This window comes from Aythya ferina (assembly GCF_964211825.1).
Source record: "Aythya ferina genome assembly, chromosome: 11".
Classification (NCBI taxonomy): domain Eukaryota; kingdom Metazoa; phylum Chordata; class Aves; order Anseriformes; family Anatidae; genus Aythya; species Aythya ferina.
The window spans coordinates 10,304,599-10,329,162 of NC_140307.1; the positions used below are offsets into that span (position 1 = coordinate 10,304,599).

At 41.8% G+C, this 24,564-nt stretch overlaps 1 protein-coding gene across 20 annotated transcripts in view; it reads right to left on the minus strand.

The window, feature by feature from the left end:
- PDE8A (phosphodiesterase 8A) overlaps positions 1-24,564 on the minus strand; it is a 139,603-nt gene that overhangs the window by 1,918 nt on the left and 113,121 nt on the right. For 11 of the 20 annotated variants that reach the window (XM_084532132.1, XM_084532113.1, XM_084532123.1 and 8 more), the window contains 10 exons: positions 22,299-22,497; positions 19,456-19,673; positions 18,462-18,594; positions 12,743-12,907; positions 11,662-11,791; positions 7,699-10,894; positions 6,820-7,153; positions 4,789-4,957; positions 4,112-4,178; positions 1,280-1,357 (listed from right to left, as the gene is read on the minus strand). In XM_084532132.1, coding sequence (XP_084388258.1) covers positions 10,785-10,894; positions 11,662-11,791; positions 12,743-12,907; positions 18,462-18,594; positions 19,456-19,673; positions 22,299-22,497 — 955 coding nt within the window. In that variant the 3' untranslated portion in view covers positions 1,280-1,357; positions 4,112-4,178; positions 4,789-4,957; positions 6,820-7,153; positions 7,699-10,784. The remainder of the gene's footprint in view (positions 1-1,279; positions 1,358-4,111; positions 4,179-4,788; positions 4,958-6,819; positions 7,154-7,698; positions 10,895-11,661; positions 11,792-12,742; positions 12,908-18,461; positions 18,595-19,455; positions 19,674-22,298; positions 22,498-24,564) is intronic. The other 9 variants (XM_084532131.1, XM_084532125.1, XM_084532120.1 and 6 more) reach the window with 7 other exon arrangements.

The following is a 24,564-nucleotide window of genomic DNA, read 5'->3' on the forward strand; positions in this document are numbered from 1 at the left end:
AGCTGTGCTTCAGAGTAAAAGGGGAGTCCCTTCAGAAAGCCAGAAGGCACTAACAGGTCCTGCACTGCACCCCAGAGAAGACTAACATTAAATGTATTCTGTTTAGATGGAAACCTGGGTAAAGTGCTCGTCTTGGAGAGCTGTGTTGAGCAGTCAACTGAAAGGGCTCTCAGAGGACGCAAAACCTCTTCTCGTCCATGGCCTATCTACTGACACTGGCTCACTGCTGAACTAGACTACATGAAATGACAAAGGTCCATTAAAAAACAAGTTGCCTTTATCTTTGATGAGTTATATACCACAAGACACATTCTTCCTGGTACCTGCTCACATTTTTCTTTCTGTTCATTTCATTACATGCACTTGCTGGCACACAGAATAAGCTGTCTTCAGTGAAGGATGGGGGCTCATGCCTAAAGCTCTGGTATTGGCCACCTGATTCCCACAGGCTGGCCCCAATCTGCAGCAGTGATCTGCACAGCCCTGCAGATGCTGCAGCAGCAGGAGCTACTCAGAGGCTCTTGGGCTTAGAACAAGTTACACCCAAACCCCTTTATGGTGGGCAGAAACACCAGAAGGCAATGCTGACCTAACCTTCGGTACCTAGTGAGAGTCATCTTATTTGGTTTGTGGTAGGCTTCTGTGCAGAACAGCAGGGAGCAAGGCAGAAAAAATATAATAAAACCACAGCTGGCTGAGGAGATTAAGAAACAGAATCTGAGACTTTGCTGCAAGCCGCCAGCATCTCTTGAAATCACCAGGCTGGCCAGAGTCATTCTCCCTCTGAGCACAGTTATTTCTGTGCTGACCAGAGGGCTAAGTCAATAGCAGGGTTCTGCCAGAGATCAAAGTGATTTTTTTTCTGGACTGTTTTTAGGCACTCCTTCCAGGGTTCTCTCGAGGCACCTTGTTCTCCCAACATCCTGTAATAACACAGAAACAGCACAGACAAGGGAACACAGGGACTGTGGCACAACAGGGACTTGAAACCACACTCAGGAGTCTTGGCCTCATGCAGAAAACAACAGGGTTTCCTCCTCTGTGAGAAACCACATGTGCTAAGACCCAAGGTACCTTTGCATCTAGGGGTATCAAATATTTAGGACCACTTCTTCCCATTCCCTTCTGTTTCCTCTTGATTCAAAATACCAGTACACACTGTTGCCACTGGAGGGCATCGCACCAAGCCCTTTCACAAGGCTGCACGGGTTAACAGGTTTAAACCAAATGAGGAGGGCTAAGCACCCATTACCACAAGCACAGTTTTCACACTGGTTACCATAATCCTCGGCTAATCCTTGGCGTGTCGTGTCCTTCATCACCCAGTCCTGGAGCCACGGACAAAGGAACCCAGGGGCTGTGAGCAAGCACAGGTGAGAACATCAGAAGCGTTAAGTGCAACAACAGGCAACGCAACTGCCCTGGAACATGGTGCATTGTGTCCTGTTTAAATCAAACCCACCCAGCGTTTTCCATACAAACACTTAGCTTTTAACCTGCTCTGATTACCATGAAAAAAAAGCCTTGTAGGTAGAGGAAGTAGGTCCCGACTTTATCTCACAGGCAGGCCTTGCTCTTCCACCGTTTAATTTAGGAGGATAGTATCAGTGGAGCCAATATAACGTCACCGGCTCCACTTTCTTAGTCCTCCAGCTAAACCCTCAGCAAGAAACTCGGGGCAACCTCACGGCGTGCCTGATCTCTGCCGCACAGCCCGGCTCCTTCCCTGCACCCAGCACCACGGAGGCAGCGCTCAGCCTCCCCTCAGCGCAGCCGGCCCGGAGCCGGCCCCTGGCAGCCAACGAGGCGCCCGGGGCGCGGGGCCGAGCGGCGCCTCCATCCTCACCTGCCTCAGTGCCCGGGCTCCTCACCGGCCTCGGCACGCGGTCCGGGGGCGGCGCGGAAATGGCGGCCGGGTGCCGGGGCCCGTCGCAGCCCCCTCGGAGGCCGGCAGCCGAGCGGGGGGAGGTCCGGGCTCTGCCCGCCGCCGCCCGGTGCCTCCCGGTCCCCGCCGCCGCCGCCGTGAGGGGTCCGGGGCCCGCCCGGCCTCGCCCCGCGGCCGGCGCCGCCGCCGCCATTTCCTGAGGGCCGAGCCCCGCCGCCGCTTCCTGGCGCGTTCCTGCCCGCCCGGAACAGAGCGGGCGCTGCCTCCGCCCCCCTCAGCTGCCCTGCCCTGCCCGGGGGAACACAGATTTTTTTTTAGGAGGGAGATGTGATTTTAATTTATTTATTTTTTAAAGAGAGTTCTTGGCCCTGGCCAAGTTCCCGATGTATTCCAGCCCCCGTGCCCACAGCTCCCACAGTCCGTGAGGACGCTAACCATGCATGTAGGGTTGGGCCAATGGTGGCACCTGAGAGGCTTTGTTTGGAGGCATTTTGGAGGCATTTGGTTTTCTTTTGATCCTAAAACAAAATTCCTTGTGTTCCAGTTGCAGGCTTTGAAAACACACGGTCAGGAGGGGCCCCGGACACTTCTGCACCTCCTGTCTCTGTTCCACACTGACTGACAGCTGCAGTACACGTGGTTAATGTGCCAGCGCACTCAGGGTCAGATAGGCCTCACGGCTCCCTGGGTAGTAAAACATTTAATGAAGTGAACATTGAAAGCCCTCACCATTTATAATCTGAGTTATAAAGCTTTCTTGTAGCCTCCCAGGCCAGTCCCAGGCAGGAAAAAACAGCCATGGGAGAGCAAGCTGAGGGGCAAGGCGGTTGCTAAGGCTCAGCACAGGAGCAGCTGTCATGCATGAGGCCAGGCCGCTGGGCTTCGTGCATGAGTTTTTATCCGTACACAAAGCAAAGAAATAGCCAGCAGTAACGAGCAGTAGCCATAAACCACTTCTGTGGTCTCCATATTCTAGGGATAACAAAGCTCTGCTTGGCATCAGCAAAAGAAAAGCAAATTGCTCATCAGGCTTCTCTTCCAAGCAAACACTGCCTACTGCCTTTCAAACGGCTTACCAAAGAGCAGTATCTAAGCAAAGCTTCTTTCAAACCTGGGCTAACTACTGTTCCTGCTGTTATTAACTTGAGGCAATTTGGAGGTAGGGGTCTTTGATTCCTCTGACATGAAAGGTTTAAAGAAGAGAAGGAAGTCACAGTATCGACCTGTGATGCCATGGCATACAGATAAAAGCCTAGCTGGCATTTTTCCCTGCAGAGCTTCACTATGAATTCAGGGTATCTCAAGCCTGATTTATAAACTGCAGTTTTCCCCCTTGGGTCCCACAGAGCACAACCTTTCCGCCTCACCCACACCCCACAATGGCAGGGAGAAGGAGGTGGAAGTATGTGGTCTATGGTAATGATTTATTAAGCCCCAAATTTCTGAGCAGGCAAAGAGATAACATGTATTGACATACAGGAAAGGACACTTAAGGAGCACTCTGACTTCCTCACCACCCATCAGACGTAAAATAAAGCCTTTGTTCCCAGTGCAGGACTTCACAACAACAATTTTAAACTCAGCATCACAATGGTTATAGACTGCTCTTGCTTTGCATTCCTCTGTCTACACATTAACCCTAGAGTTAATATCTGGCTCTTACAAAAGTTAAATAAGCAAACATCAAAGGATAGACAAAATAACAAATACATTTACATAGGTCAATTTAAATTAGACATTGATACTTTTTTCTTTTGCTGCATGTGATAAAGCAACCATCAGCTTTCAGGCTGTGCTGCGCCCTCTTGGTCCCTCAGTGGCTTTCTGCACATTGCTAGCGTACCTTGGCAGCCTCTGGGTCAAGTCCGTCGTGGTTCCAGCCTCCCCAGGGCCTCACATCATTTTAGCCCTATGAGGTGGTCCCTAGCCCCCTAAAAAGCCTTGCTGTAGTCAAGGATAGCAGTGAGCCTAGTTTTTGCCAGACCTCAGGGAGCAGCAGCTGATCAGAAGAGGTGGAATGTGTTAGAACTTTATTCAGCCACAGCACTGTGGCATTTCAGATAGACTATAATAATAGGGCTGCATTTGCAGTCTTGGGGCAGACAATTCAGAAAGCCATAGTGATAAAAGAAAGTGGATTTATGGGTAAAAAATAACACTTCAGAGGCAGAACATGAACTGAACTAAGCCAATGAAAGAGAAATATGATTTCAGTGAAATCAGTACCTTAGGAAGGTTTTTTCTTGAAAGTCCTGAGGCGGGTCTGCTGCTCAGCAGGTATTTCTGTGTGACACTAAGTGGAAAAAAAAGAAAAACCCTTTTTTCAGATCATCTTCTAGAAATGCTATTGACTCTTGTTACAACAAAAGCAGCACAAATACCACTTTGCTAATACATACTAAGCCAGACTTAAATATGTCACTGATAGTTACTTAACAAATATTATTAGGTTTGTACTCTACGGTGGTTCAAAAGAATATTTGCTTATTTAAAACCATTTATTTTAAAACAAAGCTTTTTGTTTTCTTTCTTTCTTTCTTTTTATTCCTGGCATGATGGAGTGCAGAAAACTTTTTGCTTTCTGACCTTGGCACGTCAGCAATTTGTCATAGCAAGGAATAGCATATTCGCACTGAGTCTGCCAGCATGGATTTTCAGGGGCTGGGAAAGGCTGCTCAGTTTTAGGGCTTGGTTGCATGGTGAGGAGAATTTCATTCTGTTCTGATAATGTCCTGAGAACTGTCTATTCATGCAGTTGGGTGCTTTCTCCCTCACTATGCCCCAAAACTGTCTGATGTGATGCATGCCATTCCCAGCCCAGGCTCTGGCTCTGTGTGTCGGCTGGGCACCTTGCCTGGTTCATAGCACTTACATTCACCCTATATCATTGCAGTCTTACTTACGGTAAACAGTGTCTGAAATAGCTGGCACCACCCACCACTGGGGACAGGCGCTGGGACACGGTGTGCACGCAGCGGTGTCTCTGGGCTCTCCTGTGAGCCTCGCTGAAGTTCAGTGAAGGTGGTGAGGGAGGGCGGATTTCTGGCTTCTCAGGAGCTCTGATCAGTGTCTCTGTAAAGTGGCAGTGGCAAACCATTACGAAATCACCTGCTTTCTAAACTTCTCTCCTTGCTTTTTTTTTGAAGGTCAGCATGGTTAAGCCCAGAGCCCTCAGCAGTAGCCTGGCACCCCCCAGCTCCAGGCCAGGGTGGGTGCAGACAAAGCACTGGCTGGCCTGCAGCTTGTTTTACCCGCTTGCAAGAGGGCTACTGGGGAGGGGGGGGAACGTGTCTTCTTGTAAAGCATTTAGGGATCTATGAAGAAAAAAGAATTTTCTTATAAAGGAAAAATTTCATGTAAAGAAAAATATCAGTAGCAAAATAACATCTAATTTAGGCAAAAAGGGACATTTCCTGGTGGAAAAGCAATACTCTCACACATTCTGTGTTGAAAACAGTAAGGGAATTTGGTCAAACATTTAGGCTGAAGACAAAACCATGCCTTCTCCCAAGGAGCTAGGGAGCTGCAGGATCACTAGCATGACGTCGTTCTGCTTGGTTATAAAATGCGCTGCACACCCAACTTGGCACTCAGTGTGCTCAGGTTGAGCTAAGAGCTAATGTAATGAACTCTAGGGAAGGATTTACATCAAATACTACTCTGGAACATTAAAGACAGACGGGAGCAACTTCTTACTTGAATAATTGCACACTAGCTAAATTCCTCCTTTCATTTCAAAGCCAGGCAATCACCTTCCTCACTTCCCCTCTAAAACTATACATCGCTGTGCTATTCCTCAACCTCAAGAAAAATCAATGTGATTAAAGGATGAAGTAACTTTTGTTAATTACCATGGACTGAACTAAGATTAGTTTTAGCTCTAGCAATGACTCTTGCCACTCGAGGGGGGGAGCAAGCAAACCAAGAAAGGCGAGATTCAAATTTCAAGTGTCCAGGGCTGCTTTTATTTGCTGACATAACCCCAGAGGCAGAGATGCTTGCAAACACTCCTGAACTTCCATTTGTACGTGGGAGAACAATGTAAAAGACCTTGCATATGTGTCCATACTGCATGCAGCAGCAATGCACTGCTCACAAGCTGCTTCAGTTAACTTATGCCCTCTCCTGTCTGCGGGTACCAGTGTAAGGCTTTCAGCCAATACTGGGTATTTTCCCTTGAAGTTGTATCAGAAAAAGAAGACTGCCTTGTGCAGTTGTTGCAAGCAGCAAGTGTCCGTTTGACTGGCAGGGTTTAGTCCCAGTGTTAGAGCTGTGTGTTCGAGGGAGATCCACAGCCTGTGCAAGCTGAGGGAAGTACTTCTAGCAAATGGCATCGGAAGAAAAATGGAAGACAAAGAAGCTGAGAGGGAAAAAAATGGAAGATCAAAACATGAGAATCCTTTCCCTGGCCTGAGAAATACCTATGGTTATTCCATGGGCTGGGCTTGAAGGTGCAGGATCTCAGAGGCATTTAGAAGCCTCAAGCCCATTTTGCTTAATGGCTCTGAATACTCTGTCCTTTTCTAATTCAGTTGGCTTGCTTGTTAAAGAGGATGCTAACACATAACCAGACAAGATTTGCAAAGCTAAATTCACTGAGGTTTGTTTGGGAAGTGTGGGAGGAGATCCTTAAAGATGTTAAATAAGGAAAAAAATGAAAACATGAGACACTTTGCCCTAGTAACATTCAAAGCAGGAGTAAGAGAAAGCATTTAGTGGAGATACAACAAAGAAATCCTTTGCCTACAGAACCAAAGCTTCAGCAAAGCAAAAAAAAATACGTGAAGCACCTGGACATCCCCTTTGCTCTGAACCTGCAGCACAGGAGGGACATGCAGTAATTTAAAAGCTTGTTTTCTGCATCCAAACATCATGTAAGGATGAAATGCAATCCATCCCACTATCATTTAATGAGCACCCCGGGACCACTGTACCTTGGAGGCATGATGTCACACGTCAGCAGAGAGATTACTTGTTTTGAAGCTTGTGAACAGCTCTGAGACTTCATTTCGGAGTGCTCCACTCAGAGTCATGACTCAAACCCTTCTGGTCTCACAGAAGGACACAATTGGCTATAGTTTCCCTGTGCTGTCTCTGAGCATCCTGTGAGGGATTAGTAGATAGTTAATTTTATTATCCTTTCTCCTTTTTCATGTAGGAAAGGCTTTGTCATTGCTTGAATTCCTTCATGTTCATGACACATTTTCTCAAGTATCGTATCAATGATGTGTCTACTGAGACAAGCAGAGACAGCTACCAAGAAAAGCACTGAAACAAAAACCAAGACATTCATTTAATTTTGGGTGATTTTTAATTTATATAGAGCCATTGGAAAAACTAGTATGAAATCCAGATTCAGACCTGTGACAAGTTGGCTACACGCAATAACTCCTTTGTAAAAAGCAGTTATTACCCAGAATTTTATACCTATCCCTTGAAGGGACCAAGGTATTCATCTCGGGCAATTTGCTGAAGTACCAACTTTTTTTTTTTTTCTCCAGATCATAACAGCTCCAGAGTCACCTGGAAGCAACTAAATTGATAGCCAGGTTTAGCAGCAGTATTGCCTGAATAAAAATATGCAACATGAAAACCAGCTAACAATTCTGAACGGCTCATTTAATGCTCAATTGCTGAACCTTATTCAGTTTTAAAACAAGCTGTAAGATTAAAGCCCCAGAGGTGAATAAAAGAACTCTCCATTATCATGTCTACATTGGAATTTACTCTTGTATTAGCATTAAACCAAGAATAAAGGAAAAGTGTAGACTCTGTATAAGACTGTCTGAAACTGTGAATAATTTTAAACATACTCTTCCAGTTTATTCCAGTGTTCTCCCTTCCATAGTCAAGGACCATCAATACATCAGTAAACTCATGGTTCCTGTCCCCAGCAGAGCTCCATCCCTGGGAGCCAGACTGAAAAAGCAAAAGGGATGTAATCCACTGAGAGACTGGCTCAGCGGGAAAAGAACTTGGGTGAGGATCAGGCATGCTGGTTCCAGACTTTCTTTAATTATAAACTGTTCCTGGCAACAGGAAAATTTAGATGGACAACAGAATGAACAGAGCTGCATTCAGTGGCTGCAAATTACTGTTTTACGTTTAGTGAATTTATTGTACAGCAATACGGGCATAAATCTAGCTGATACAGAGGGCTGATTAGCACAGCTCTACACTCCAAGTAATGGCATTAAAGACGCAGTGTGAATTTCAGGGAATTAATCATATTGTTCACATCTTTTCAGTGATGATTCAGCAGGCATTCTTACAGCAGATTAACTGCTTTTACCATTCGTTAATACAACCCAGAACATTAACTACGCTTATGAAGGAAGTTTTTTACCCCCTTCCTGAAGGCATTCTCTGGACTCATATGCTGTTACTTTTCCTCTCCTATCCTCTTTGCAGCTCGTTAGTAGAGATATTGAAGGCCTGATGCAGCTTTCCTCTAAAGGAGCCAGAGTAGTTTTTTTTCCTTGAACTAGGCACAGGAGCCTGCATGCAATGGAAGAGATTAACACCAGGTGGCAAATTACAGCTGATTACAATAGGTTCATGTGTATGGGGAGACAGTGTAACGCTGCCAGGAAAACAACACATCTGGCAGCTAACTCACCCTCTACTTGCACATTCCCTTTGAAAAGAGTGGTTTGTTGTTGTTTGTTTTGTTTTTAACCTTCAGTAATGATTGTCAAACCCCTGGAAGATCAACAAGGACCCCGTACCCTCCATCCAACTATAATCACCGAAATATTGGTATGGTCTGGATGTTCCTAGGCAGGGTCTGAGCCCCACCAGATTTGGCAATATACAAGCACTGATAAAATAATGGGAATTAGGAAAGGAAATTGCCTGCTGCCCCAACACTTAACCCAGATACCAAGTAGGAAGGAAGAACATACAAACATGGTGAGGGCAGCACTAGCAGAAAGGCACAATGCAAACACAAAGAGCAGTGAGCTACAAATAGTAGCATATCATGAATATCATTAGCTAGGAGATGAAGGAGAAACACAGAAACAGGTAACACCTGGAGCAGTCACCTGTTCCTTTCTTACCTGCTTTAAGGCTCCTGCTGCTGCAGCCCCTGAACTGCTCCATCGTCCACCTCTCCTCAGCTTGTGAATCTTGAGGAATGGTTCAAAATGTCCCTTCTCTAAAATCAGTCAATTGACTCTGAACTGACAATAGTTAGCAATTCCTTCAGTGCTTTTGGAGTGGCTTCCTGCCTACTGGAAAGGCTGACAGGATACTCCTTCAGTCCTTCAGTGCAATACAGCATGGCACTGCTTCTAGCTGTGTACACTGTCTTAAGTGCACAGAAGGGTTTGATGGGTTTGCCAAGGGCAGGCCACAAACAGAGGGACTTGCTAGCCATATACCACCTTTCATCACCCTTATTGCCAATCCAACCCCCTCAACTCCTCCCTTCCCCAGACAGCAGTTATTTTAAAAAGGACTTTAAAAAGATTTGTTCATCTGCAAACTACAAAGTACGTATACATTTCAAATGAAATGGCTAGGACTTTGACACTTCTTAAAATATACATTTTATTATTTTCTGGTGTTTGCTATGAAGGTTTCATTCAAATTGTGAAGGTACACAGCCTTTACAAACTTGTTGAGTTAAAGGTTTTTGTTGGAGGTTTTATGTTCTGTTTCTTTCATGGCAGAGGAAAATACATACGCTATAAAATGTTGAAATTCATTAGATGTTTAGTATTACCTCTTCATATATGCTGTGGAATGCTTTGTAGAAATACTATATAAAATAAGGCAGACTTTGACAGGGAATTCAGTCATAAAATTTCATGGGAGAAAACAAAAAGTTCCAACATATTATTATCTTCTGTAGCCAAGGGAAGATCAGGTGGTCGTCACTGGTTTGTGGGAGAACTACTGCAGTTCTGGTGCTCAGACAGTATACATTTCTTGTTTATTCTACTATTCTCAAGTGAGACCTTTGCAATAAAACTTATTTTAATTAACATAAATCAGACAATATTTAAACATACACATCTATCCTTACAGTGCAATAAAAATGTATCATTGTATAGTATTTTGTATTTGCATTATGAAAATAAAAGGTCTGTACATCAATTAAATGTATATTAATGAGTATGAATCATGTAAATTTGTAATGCATCTAAAGTTGGCTTTGGCTTTTAAGTATTTATAAATTCATAGAAAATATTGAACATCTAACAAAATAAATAAAACATATCATTTTAATCATAGATGCTAACGATCAACCTCAAAAATTCTTGTGTTATTTTTTACATTTGCTACTAAATTTCTTAAAGAGAACTCACTTTCAGTAGTGCTCAGAAGTGAATGATTGCACCTTCTGTGATGTGAAAAAATAGAGTACATCTATTTTTCATAGATCAAAAATTCCTTCATGGAGAGTTGCATTTTAAATGTCTGATTGTTCTATGTAACTGTCTTAAGTGCTTATAAAAAGCATGTAGCTTTCTCATAAAAGCTGTGAGTCATTATTAACAGATATTTCTTTTTCACTTGCGGAATTGAGGATTATGCAAAATCTTCTGGTGAATGTCCTTTTTTATGAGAATTCTTCAAGGTCTTCCAGCTTCACATACTGGTATGAAGATAGCACAAAAACATGTTCACTAATGAACCCTCTTCAGTACAAGTACTGCAGCAATCCAGTGTAATTCCACTTGATAGGCTTATTTCATTGGAGTCCACACATGGTAGTTTGTGGAAGTCAACTGCTGACCTCATGTTCTCTTGAATTTGAAAGTTCCCCAAGTGCACGGGCTAGCCTGACTGTAATACTGAAGAGACCAAAACAAATCTCAAATCACATGAACAAAAGTGAGCTTGAATAAATATGCATCTGGTTAGTAAATTACACACCATAGTCTAATTGCTATTCTGGTGGTGGTGGTCGAAGGCTCCGCAGCTTCCTTTCATCTAGTCCTTTCCAGTATTTAAAGTTATTATCCAGATGCTGCATCAAATTTGGCAGGTCTGCAAATGCTAGGGAAGAAAGGGCAGAGTGTATTTAGTTTGCAGAATTGGAACAGTCACATGATTCTGTCTGCTTAAATATCACTTGAAATGTCTGGGCAACTGTGTTAAGTAGGAAAGCTTAAATCTGTCATACTGATACTTGAAATGTTTCTGGCTTTATAGCTCTCATCACTCATGTATCTTCCCAGGCTATTGAGAACAATTCTGTGAGTCTATTTAATACTAGTAATGCAAACACCAGCAAAGGGGCGCAGTTTTGCAGGAGGGGCATAACTAATTATGCCTGTAATTATCCTACTTTATCAAATCTCAGTCACATGTCATGATCTGGCATTCAGGAGAGTCACATTTCTGACCACTTTTACCAGGGAGGCAGCACTTGGAAGGAAATAGCTGCTCCCCCAAGCAGTTTCCAGACTGTAGAAATTTGTCTTGAAGAGTAACTGATATTAACACAGACAAAATGATTATGCCCAAAGTGCTATCAAAGAGAATGTGTTCTGTTCTCCATTGATAGAGAGGCAAGTTTTAAAAAAAGAAAGTTAAACTCTGTCTGAAACTAATATATTAAAGAGAAGCCATGAGAATATAGTTTGTAGTAGTATCAAAATACTTTTAAGCAATAATGACACTACTAAGCTTACTTGAACTGTAGAAATCTTCCTTTTTCTCCCATTTTCTTTAGGAGCCATAAGAAAGCAATTTTATATCACAGTACTTTCAAATGTTTACAAAATGCTTCTTGTTAGGAAATAGAGCAGAGTTTCACTTACCGTCCCAGGCATCAAACATATCAGTGATGAAGTAATCGATGAACGATATTTGTGACTTGGGGATGCTGCAAGTATTTCTGTCAAAAACTGGCATCACAACTGGTAAACCTTGTCTCTTTTCTTCATCAGTCTGCAAAGAACACTCTTGTGATTATTCTACGACACATTACATTAACGGCTTCTTTTAGCAGCAGATTGTTTGACACTGACTAGATCATGCAACTGCTAAATAAACAGAGAAACCTCAAGAAACCTGAAGCAGCAGCAATTAATCTTAAGCACCTACTTGCACAGGTTTCAGCCAAACGGTAGCTGAATAGTGCCTTCCAGTGTTTTGCACAACGTGACATTTATCATCTGCATTTACACACAAAGCCATCCCTAAGTTACTCCATGCACTACTAATTGAAGTTATGACTGCTTCAGAGCTAAAACATGCATATCCATGGTCACACACTAATAGAAGAGCATTCTGTGCAAATAAGAGGTAGCAAAGTATCTTTTTTATCTTTTTTTTTTTTTTTTCCCCCATTGAGGTCCCAAGGCCCAGTTTCCATATTTGGTCTGTCATCAGTAATAATGAATCTGCCTGCCCCATGTTCCCATCTTCCTGAAAACCTTCTTCAGCATGGTTTACTAAGGTCTTAGAGTATTTTTTGGAGTGAGTGCTGCTCCCATGCTAACACTAGAACCTCATGATCCTATTCTTGAGACATATCGGGTATTTAGAGGCCCCCTTTCTCTGCCTTGTGATGGGAACACATGCAAGCAAAATGCACACATACACACACACACACAAAAAAACAACCTCCAAACTGAACAACTTAAAGGCTTAAGTTTTTCAAAAACTGCATTGTAGTCTTGAAGAATTTGCATTGTAGATGTCAACTTTCTTCTGTCTGAAGGTATCTAGTAGTGGCATGAGTAATATCCCATCATTTCAGATTAAAACAACCAGTATTTTTCAGATTGCTTAATGCACTCTTAGATGTTTTGAAACATTGGCAGTATATGCACACTTCTCTTTGCTTTTACAGAGATGCTCACATGTAATGTCAGCAGCCCTTTTTAGCTGTCTTACCTGTGCAAAGTACTCCTCAGAGATGCGTCCAGCCCACTCTATACATTGCTCTATGGGTCTGCATGGATTGGAAATGTCTGCACACTTTATCAACATGCGTTTGATAAGGATACGGTTTTCAGGAGACGTGAGAACAGTTTTGATTGATTCTCCATCACCATTATTCTGTAACATTTGAGAATTAAAAACAATACATTAACAAAAACTGTTATCTGTTAGTCAAAAGCTTCCTGCCTTGGGAATGTCTTCAGCAGATCCTATAGGGATTGGTCCTGTTACTGACTGTCATATTTGATGTCCAGCTGAATTTATAGGGGGATTATGAAAGTTCGCCACAGCTCTGAGCTAGCACCGGAATTCAGTTTCTGGATCCATTCACTGTATTTGTGACAAATCTCTTGGGCATCTTTGGGCAAGTCACCTAATCCCTCTATGTCTTACGTGCCTCTAAAAGTGTGGAGAGGATCCATTTATCACTGCATAGTCAGTGACGAGCACTATGTAGGCAGAAAAAGGTAATTCTCTGCTGAAATGCAAGGATTAATAGACGTGCACATTAACAGTGGAATAGCTGGTTTAACAAAAAAAGAACTGACACGACATGCACAGTCGTCCTCTGCATGCAAAGCTCACCAGCATGAGCATTGATCATTATGACAGTGCCGCTGCCATTAGGAGAGCCAGATCCCACACTGCCTCTCAGGCATGCTCCTCGTTCTCTTCCACTGCAGCCATGTGAGCCCATCAGTCTCTGACCTGACTGGGCATTTTGCTTTCTGAGAGTTTATTGGTATTAAAGCAATATATTAAAACCATGCTTCTGAACACAGCCTCATCTTTCCTCTGCAAGTCTAGGAAAGGTTTCAGCCCACACACGGCTTATATTTGGTTCCCAGGCTGCACATACAAGCACGTCAACAGTACTCTATATTTGGAGGCAGCATACAGCTAATATGAGTAAAGGTTCCAAGGATCCAGATTGGAAGCTATTTTCTGTGGAGCTCTGATAAGTGAGTTTCCAAAGAACAGACATTCAGGATTAAAATATCTTAAAAATCACATCTAAGGGCCTTATTATTACCTGACTCTTTCAGGATGAGTAGGTACAGAAATTTTTAAAGTCTCATCTTCTACTTGGAAAAAAAATATTGTGAAGCAAGGAATATACTAGACTTCTCTAGCACTCAACAAAGTTTTGGTCTACAGACAATGCAGTGAAGGAGTCACAGGGATAGTAGCAAGAACAATAAGCCACCAGTTTCTGCAGCACTTTGCACAAAGAGGAGGATACTATCCAGCTTCTACAAAGCAGCAGAAACATTCTGATCTTTTATTAGGACATATTTTTCGGAAGAAAGTTCTTCTGAGGAAGAAAGTTCTTTCTGAAGGAAGAATATAATAATTATTAGATTATTAATTGTCGTTTGGTAGACTACTGGTTCAGAAACATCAGCTCCACAATTCCTACTAAAATGAGACTCTCAAACCAATTCTTTTCCCTCATTTTTAGATATGCTGAAGGGAAAGTACAGGGGAAACAAAGTGAGTTGCATACATCTCCAAATGCATAGAAACATGAGGCAAGAGAAAGTCAACATAAAGTAAAGGAGGCTCTAGAAACAAAAGCTATGAGTAAAAACTAAGCACTGAAAATGATTAGAGATCATTCAGCTAAGGGTAGTAGAGAATATCCTACTAGGTAAACCACCAGGAATCGAGAAAGGATGTTTGCTTCCGTGATCCGTTCAAACCAAGGGCACAGCTCTACTTGCTGGATGCGGATGTCTTGGGAATAAAATGTGCTAACTGTGCTTAGTCCCAGCATCCTGCTCAGAGTGCAGAGGTGTCTCTGCATGTCAGATGTTGGCTTCCTGTCATAGGCTTAGGTGACATCATGAAGGGAAATGGGAGGATAAAGGATGCTGGAGCTGGAAAGGATTTTTTTCAGTTTATGAAACAAAAGAAGAAAGGAAACAAACAGAGCAGCTTCTCAGCATGGCTCTTTGAACAAATATGTACAAAAATAATAAATAAAAAAAAAAAATAAGTGGAACTGTCCCATTTGGAACACACGGTTGGCAGCTCAGCCTGCAAACATTACACTGAGTCACAGCCACGACTGGAAATCGGGCCAGGAAACACACGCTGCCGCTGCAACCAGATATACGACCAGACTTGAAAGGGGATCTGTCAGTGTTGTTCTGCTAGTAATAAGCACAGCAAATGATTGGTTTCACCCACTCACACATTACAGGCCTTTTAATAGGAACCTGCTGAACTGAGAAACTCCCAGCTAGAAGGAAAACATTTTGCTTCTTGATTTCAATACAAATTATATAGCCTTTGTCTTTCCACCCACTTTTGGGCAGAATTTGCTATAAATCACAAATGCTTTGTGGGGCAGGTTATTTCTCTGCAGCCCCTGGCCCTCAAGGGCAGAATCAAACTTAGTTTGATTTCTGTATGTCACTGTTCTTATTTTTACTGCCTGACTGTACAGGCTCAGGTAGCAGCAGCCATCCAGCTTTCTGTAACAGGCGAGATGAGTGTGGCTCTTTGGACAGACACTGCTGCTCAGAAAGTTGCCCCCTGGTTCTCCTCCGAGTCTCTTCCTCTCTCTGGGAACAGGCCCCCAGAGAGGCTGTGCCTTCTGCATCCCTGACAGCTGTAAACATGAGCCTCTTCGAAGCAGTTCTGTAGGTAAAATTACTCCTGCTTAGTGGATGGGCTAGATAATCTCTTGAGTTCACCCCTGCCCCGTTCTCTACGTTGCATCCCCTACTTCACAGGTTTCTGCAGCTCCTCTTAGTCCCCCTTCCTCATCACAACAGCCATTATATCCTCCTTGCTTCTGTCAGATATACCCATTACTCATCCTCCTTTCTTCCCCCATCTACTCCCTTTCTATTCCTTTTCTTTCTGACCGGAGAATAGCTCCTTAGTGTGTCTACATGCCAGGGTAAACTGGGGGCTGAGCAGGGCTGCAGTATGGTAGCACTGGGATGATACCGGATGGTAACACCGCAGACTGTTGTGTACAGAAACAGAAGTGCCCTGGCTTTTCCTGGCTAGCTCACTTACTCGTAATCTACAAAGAATTACTCCCCCTTCTTTTTCTCTTGTTTGTTACAATCAAGAAACTGAGCAGCAAAACATTTACCCTTACAATTTTCCATCCATTTTGCTGGCTTTATGTTTCCATTAAACAATCCTGAAACAAAAAATGTTTATCCAGCATCCAAATATATGTATTAGCGTGCTATGTCTTACAACCATTCAACAACAACAACAACAACAAATCTACATCTACAGCTATGGTTGTAGGCTAGCCTGCAGACTGATACTTCACATCGAAAGATTTTGTTTAATACTGTCCATGATTGCCAACTGAAATTGTTTGGTTGAATTTTCCCCACCAGGTGTCTGCCTTAGGCAGATTTTTTTTTTTTTCTTGAAAACTGCAGTTAAAAATGATTTGGTGGCTTCTAAATATGAGATTGGGGAAATAAGGTCTTCATGCTGATGTTAAAAATTACTGCTGTTTCTCACATCTTCATGAATGAGGACCTGGAATTCAGTTAGAGGAATGGTTTTGGGTTAAGCCAGTCACCATCTCTGAAAAGCTGCTGGACATGTTACAAACTTTGGGGAAAAAAAAAAAAACAACGTGGTTTGTGTATATTCAATAGGGATTGCTGGAGCCTGGGTCTGAACAAGACTCTTGCTGCAACTGTAGTTCTTGGCTATGCCGGAGCAGACACTGTCCAAATCCAGGTTTTATAACTAAGAACAGGGAGCCTCTCTCTCCCTTACTTGCAGTAAACAAAACCTGCAGAAAAACAGCAGCAGGGAAGAGGAGGTTGTTGCCTGCTTTGAATGCAAAAATGGAGAAGGGAACAAGTAGAATGGCATAAAAGTCCTGGGAGCTGTGAAAGAGAGAGTAGAGTAGCAAGCCAACACCGTTGGAAGAGGGGAGGAAAACAGGAAAGATTTGGTGAGTGTGAGAACTAGTGCAGGGAAAAGGAGGAGGAAGAGAGGCAGAGCCAGTGAGAAGTCAAGGAGCAAAATGGTGGGTGAGAACTGAAAATGGCATGACAAGACAGTGGGCAGTGAAAGAAGTCAAAGAAGTCAAAGAAGAGTCAGTGAAAACAGAATCTGAAGATAGAATTAAGGCCTGAATGCATTGTAATAGGCATATAAATGGAGCCACTACATCAAAGAGAAGGTAAGAAGGTAAAGAGAGGTTACCAAATGGAAGGTAGTCCTTCCATTTGGTAACCTCTGACAACTTTACAATTTAAGCATGTTTTTTCACTATCCTTCCTTTTTTTGTGAGAGATAGGAGACCAACTGCGATAACAAAGGCTTAGCTATTGAATGATGAATCTAAGGACAAACACGCACAAACTAGTTTTGGTCTTCTCTAGGTGCTGTTAGCAATGAGCAGACACTTAAAGTGTAGGCATGCCCTAGGTGGTGAACAACTACACAAGGTCCAACACAGCACCTGCAGAAGTCAACAATATTTGTCTGTGACTTTAAAGCCTTCTGCAACGTGGAGCTGTCTGGGAAAAATACTTCACAGCCACAGAATTAACAGCCTTTCTCCTAGTTTAGTCAGTAAAACCAGTATCCTACTGGGACTTTGGCTCCACGTTCATGTAGTTCTCATTAGCATCTCTGGGTGCCAAGAACAAAGCTAATTCTAGCACATACTCTTGTGGACAAAGGTACTTTCCTCCAATTAAGCTCCAGTCTGCTTCTGATGGGTGAGGAACAAGATCTGTCCCTCTCCCGCCTTCTGATAATAAAAAAGACTGCCCTCCCCCACTGCACACAACAGTCACAAATGTGGCTTTCTAAAAAAAACATTGTAAGAAAACACAGAAAACCATTACAGCTCCTGCAGGACATTGCCACCGTTGCAAACTTTATTATAACCATTTCTGAAAATCTTCTCTTTGCAAAAACCATTCCAACAAAATTATACGCTGCTCTTACTGGCAAAAAAAAATCTGCTAGTTGAAGCTGTTATTGAAACTGGTGTGGTTTTTTAGAATGAGCTCCTAACAGGCAATTTCATTGTGTCCATGGGGTTCCAGATGGCTATTGATTATGTCTATATGATACATAATGCCACCATGATCTATTTTAAAGATTAAAAAAGAAAGTAGGCAGAAAATCCATGAATGCTGCCAGGCAGCACTGAAAGCTGAGGGCCCTGATTTCCACAGACTGTGCCATATGGCAGTCAGTGTACCTGCCCTTATGCTGCACCACCAGTGGTTCCCGTTGTGAGTGAGGGAGTAATTCAGCTTCTGTCCTGAGACAAATCTTGGCCCCTTTGCAGAAATGGCCAAAAAGAATGCAAGGTCTTGCTGCTAGCACTCTCTCCACTGGAGCGACTGGGTTCATCAAAATGACATTTTTAAGAGGAACATATACAGGCTTCTGGTCCCCAGTACATGGCTGGTTTTCATAAAACATCATAGTGCTGCAATATTAATAGGAACCAAGTGAGTCCCACTCATCCTCAAAATGGGTGATGATGACATTAAGTAGATGGGTACTGAAACCCAGAGGTGAAAGACACATTTCTAACCTCTCTTTCTCCATGTTTCTCATGAACTTTCTCAGAATACCACATGGAGATTTCCTACTGCCAACAGTTCCCAGTCCCTGCTTATTTATTTTAAGGAAGATTTACAGTGTTGCTTACCCCATTTTCTTCAAGCGCTGCCAAGGGTTTATTAATGCTGTTGACAAACTTGTTGACATGCTCAAAGTGCTTTGTCATTTCTGTTGCTAAGACCATGTCAATAATGGCTTGGCGAAGGGTTCGATACTCATTCCTGTTTAAAGAAGGAAACAATTAAGAATGTTGGCTGGTGCACAAAGGGCTGCTTGCTAAAACAAGTCTAACAAAAATGCTAAAGACCATTTGTGCTGCTGAGAGGTGCGAGGGGAAGAAAGAATAGTAAGAAAGGCTTGGGTAGCTACATCTATGCTGGATGAAGTACCCTTTGGTGCACAGAGACATATATGCTAGAGGCATGACTGGATCTCTGGGAGAAACAATGTAAGAGCTGTGCAGAAGCAGAGGCACCAGCTACTCAGGAGGGCTGCCAGGACACATCACACCGGTGTGTTCCCAAGGCTTTTAGCACAGACACTCAACCACAGCTCAAGCTCCCGCCAAGTTTTCAGCAATACTTTTCAGCTGTATCTTGAATGAGCCAAGGCAGTGGTCATCCTCACCCTAAATGTATTTCCTGCTCTGTGCTGGAAGGAGAAGAGCAGGTCCTTCACTACCCTTCCCATTGCAAGAAGACATTTAATGTTTTAGTGATTCTTCCTGACTCTTTCCATCTTTGTTCTACCCAGCAAACATACATCCACTCATCCATAGTTTATCTTCAGTGTCCAAGAATACAAAATAAGACTTTGCTAACGTCAGGATTTACATTGAAAGCTCCTTAGACAAGGTCTGTCTTTTTATTCACAGGAGGAACTGAAACCATGGAATGACTCCTAAGCCTGTGCAGGACAGGCAGAAGTATTGTACTGTTTTAGAAGCAAACTTTCACAAAGGCTACATACAGTTATCCACAAGGCATGCTCTCCTCTAGGATGCTTGTTTGCATAATCTTGTACTACTCAGAAGAAACCGAGAGATGTTAGTGGGCAGACAGGGACCCTGTGTTTAAGCTTACCTTTCCATGTTTTTAAATATATTGCATTTGTCATCCCGGGTGGTGAGCTGGAAAGCCAGGGCAGCATGATGGCTCTCCAGCACTGCAGTGTCATTGTAGAGAATTGCTAGCTCACTGCCAGCATTGCACAGGAAAGAATTTGTTCTTCCTGGGTGATCCACGTCATGGACTGTGGCAGCAATAAGTGCGGCAACCTCATCAATCGGATCCAAAGTTTGCTGGAAATAGAAAGATGCTTAGTTTTCCTGGCAGACTCATTAGAAACCCTACTCTGTCCATAAAGGTTAAGCCAAGTTGCTAAGGGAGAAAAGCCAGAACTCTGCAGATCAGTAAGGGTCAGATGTTCTAGACAGAGCAATGGAAAATTCATTATAAGCTTCATTGAACACTGCATGACTTTTTAAGTCATTTTGTTCCTCTTGAATTTAGCCACACCTTTCACAAAGCACATCAAATTAAATAAATGCGAAGTAATAAATTAGTTTGTGTTTTCTAACAACACATGAACCACCTTCACTTGAGTTAGGGAAATACCCTTGGAAAAAAAATGAACACTGCTAAAAATAATTATATTTCCACCAGACTCCTTCATTTCTTTTGGAAACTGAATGTGTCCTAATCATATTCCACTTATGTGCTGGCTAGGTTTGTGATTTGTAAAGAGTATTTCACATACATCCAGTTCTATAATAGTGTCCTGAGGCTAGAGTTAATGAGTTCTGTGAAGAATTCTTGATGGTTTATATCCATGGATATACATCCATGACTATACTAATAGGAGAAAAAGCACTAAGGATCTCAGAAAACTTTATTGTATGCTTCTTGAAACTAACCGTTATGCTGTGTTTATGCTGTGCTTTTTGTGAAGGACCATAAATACAAAACACTTATGTTAAAATTTTTAATAAAATGAAAGAGACATGAGCAGAATTGTTCCCCTGCTGAATCTAGATGCAGGACAGATAATTTCCAGTTCAATTAGCTTGAGTTAAGGTCCACATTTTTTTACTGACTTTGATTGTACCATTCACAATGGTCAGACTTTTCACTCATACTTTTTCACTCAGTAGAAAAGACTGTGTATACCTTATTTCGCTGTGTGAAATTAACGCAGTGACTTTGATGGAGCAAGGATATTATTCAGTGAGGACTGCAAAAAGGTTCTTGTGGAGAAAAAGAAAAGGCAAAGAAGTATTTCTACCCTAGGTTCATAGTTACCATTGTCTGAAATACTATCTCCTGTGTGTTAGGTTCTTCCTTCTTTCTTTCATCTGCTGCTCATGTGATTCTAATTTTGAGGTATAAAGTTAGGGGAGAGGGATTTTAGAACAAGTTCTCCTGGGAGGGCCACACTGATCTCTGTCTGGCTGAGAAAGACTTGTGCAGATGGAAAGTGGCAAGAAACTGGAGAATACTTGACCTGTAGTGCCACAGCAATGTATCTCATGCTTATTTCCTGAGTGTGACATAACAAACTTCAAAGGGATTTACAGTACCTTTACCTCTGACTTCAGGTCAAGGATTCTAACTTTGTTGTGTTAACTCCTATGGCACAGAAGTGGAAATGATTCTGAGAATACTGCTTTAATTTGGGAGCCAGAAAATTTTCCCAGACAAGAACAGAGTTCAATTTACTAAAAAAAAATCTTTGTGTGATTCTGAGTGGCAGAATCTGGCCTTCTGTATTTAACTTAAGTTGAACTCTGGACAACACAAAAGCAGCTGGGCTGTAAATCTGAGAAGATAAAGAGAGAATCTTGAACTTTGATTCTACTCCTTCTTCTGTTGCAACATTTTTTTTTTTCTTTTGCTATGCCTACAGAGGAATGGAAATAACATTTTTGAAAAGGAGGAGGCAGTCATGCTTCTGTGGCATTGAAATGATTCCAGATCTTGTCTGTTTTTCATAGATGTTCTTGGGAAGACCAGTTAAACCTCTGGCAAATAAGGGACTGCAAATATCCTGTGAAGTTCTATTCCCACTTGGCATATGGTATCTGTGAGTCAGCCTCTGGAGAGCACACTAATAAGCTGCAGCTCCAGGTTAAGGGATTTACTACAATTTTAATGAGCTGTCAGAAGCTTGTTTACAATCACAAATGTCTCAGCCGAGTGCCCATCACTAGCACTATCCTTAGGCAGGCCAATTCAGGGTAGGAATTTCTATCTAAAAATGCAACTCAGAAATACGTACTGCCACTCCACTGCGTACACATGCAAGCACTGTTTTAATTCCCCTTCTCACACTCCAGTCTGCCCTCTGGGTGTGTGAGAACAAACGCTGCTCTGATTTATTCTGCTTGTCAGAGGCTCTAATACACCACTGGGCATTATGGTACAAGGAACTTCAACAACTAATCTGTTTCAACACTCTTCTCCAATGCAGTCTCTTTAAGCCTCAGGGCATCTCGTCTAGTGGGTAATACAGCTTTGGAAGTACCAAAAATATTTTATGGCCTATATTGTCCTGGGAGTCTTTTGCAAAAAGGCATAAGAAATGATGATTGATTAAATCTGTATGTGTGGGGACCATCACAAAAATAGTGTCATTAGCTCATCTATGTGAGAAAAATTAACTATACCAGGAATTTTTGTTTTAAAAGGAGGCTCTCTTATTCTCATCAAGTATAGCTCAATTCCTGTAATACTAGTATCCATTCTTCCACATATACTACACAACAGATCCTAGAACTTGTGTAAAGCAACCCAGTTCTTTGACCTCAGAGCTGCCACATGGGTTAGCACTAAGTAGACATATGGGTCTTGGCATCTTTTCTGAGAGGTCTTGCTTTAATCCCACCTATACTTTCCACCTGTGCTGTTTCTTAGAATTGTGGACTCACCTTTACTCTTTCTTTAGACAAGAAATAAGCAGTGGCATGTAGCACGTCTGCCGAATGAGTAGAATTATGATAGGAGTTGGAGGAATGGTAGTTAGCTTCAATAACTTGTAACCACGACCTCAGAGTTGATTCTGAGCAGTTTAGGAATTCACAGATTCCAAAGCGAGCAAATATTTTGAGACCTAGATAAACCAAGGGTCTGTGAAGAAAAACAAACACAAAGTTTTAAAACAAATGAGGTTGAAAGCACATTACATAATGTGAATAGTATGAATCTATACTTTTTTTTTTTTTTAAACTAAAGATGTGTCAGGTCTGTATACAGACTTGCTTGTTTCAGAATTGTAATCCAGATCTGTAGAAATCCAGATCTGTAGAAATCTTCCTATCATGTGCCAACTCTCAGAATATGCCAGTTCCTCACACTATCAGGAATATTAAGCAGGCTCTATATTTATACTGTATTCCATGTAGCAGCACTTTGGGGCTTGGGGAAACTATGCTGGGTAAATGTAGACTGCAGCTAAAATGAGATAAATTAGTATGTACTGAACACAGAACATTAGAGGAGGGAGGTAATCTTACTACTGCCAGTTTCCTAAACCAGCTTGTTTACAGTTAGATTAAGTATATCTATACTATATATTGCTGCAATCAGTATTCTTTCTGCTCTGCAGAGCTGCTCCATTTCTTTCACACACCCCACTTGAAGGTTTCCATTGCTCATTGATTTTGTATGCAATAGAGGATGAGATATGGAAGCATTCTGGAAGTAAATGAAAACAGGTGCTGGCTGGGATTTCACTAAAGTGAGATCTCCCTGACTGCTAGATCGTTAATACCACATGTACCACTGCCAAAGATCTCTCCAGGTTTCTGTGTCAGGGAGCCGCAATGTCTACTGTAGTAGGCTTAGATTTAATGAATTATCTTGGCTTACTACCATAAGTCTGCTTAGGCTTGAAGACAGTATTAATAACATATTCATGGTTGTGATTCATTGAAGATCACCTTAATTCCCTTAATAAATGAATTGCCTTTATTTAACAGCAGCAGGAGGCAATCCTAATTATAATACCTTTAGGCAACAAAACACCTCCTTCGTCCTCCTGTGGCCTCTTCAAGTCAATAAGAAAAGATAAGCCTGTCTGGTCATCTCATACATGTTACCTGGGATATTTAATTCTTTTAGCTACTGCAATGTGCATATTAAAAATTGTAAATCACACTGACTACATTAACTTTATTTTTCAATTACGGTATCCATAATACTTCACCAGAAATAAAAACATGGAAAAAAGAACCTAAAATAATGGTGCAAATTTCTTTACTTACAAAGAAATTTAAAGTTGGATCACTTTAAGGAAAAAAAAAATCTGAATGTTTTCCATCTTTTTGAATCAAAAAACATTGCCTAAAATTAAAATGTGTATGTATTAATTAAATACCTTAGTATCTTGCTTAGACACTGTTTTTAAATATCTTTCAAAGCTCTCATGGATCTGGGATTTTGATGGGGGCTTAAAATAGTCAATTTCATTGCAGAATCTAGCCTTCAAATTACAATCTCACAGAAGCTTTAAGCTAAGAGAAACCGCGACACATGAAACTAGACCCTGAGGAGAATTTTTGATAGGCATCAGGAAATAAAACCAATGATTTAAACAAAAAGATTGATTTACAATCATAGTGGGAGCATTTGCTAATGAAGTACAGACTATCAAAACTTTTGGAAATGCTTGTGATGGAAATTGGTATGCTTTACTTTTTATCAGTAAATATTCTTCAGTTAACCTTATACATAAAATGTAGCCTGCTAAATTGATAGAATAAAGAAATTCTTTTGATCCCAGAAATGAGAATTCTGCTGAAAAGCTGTATTTGAACTGTCCAGGAACAAAAAAATACCCAATTACATAAAGACAACATAAATCATGATCTATAACAACTGATCAAATTAGGACTAGTGTGTTGACTTTGTGTGTAGCTGCACATAATTTGAATTTGAATCCCCACAAGATAACAATTTGATTGATAGAACTTTTCTATTTTCAAAAACAGAAAAGGAAGGCTTGTAAAATGATGTTGCTTTGTTATTATACCATATCAAAGATACATAATTTTCACTTACATCAACTGGGAATCTGCAGGAAAGAACATATGATGAAACAAAAATATATAATCGGTTCATACACAATGAGAAAAATTCAAACATTTGACTTTGAAAATATAAGTAATTCCATTTGAAAAGCAAAGGTAGAGAAAT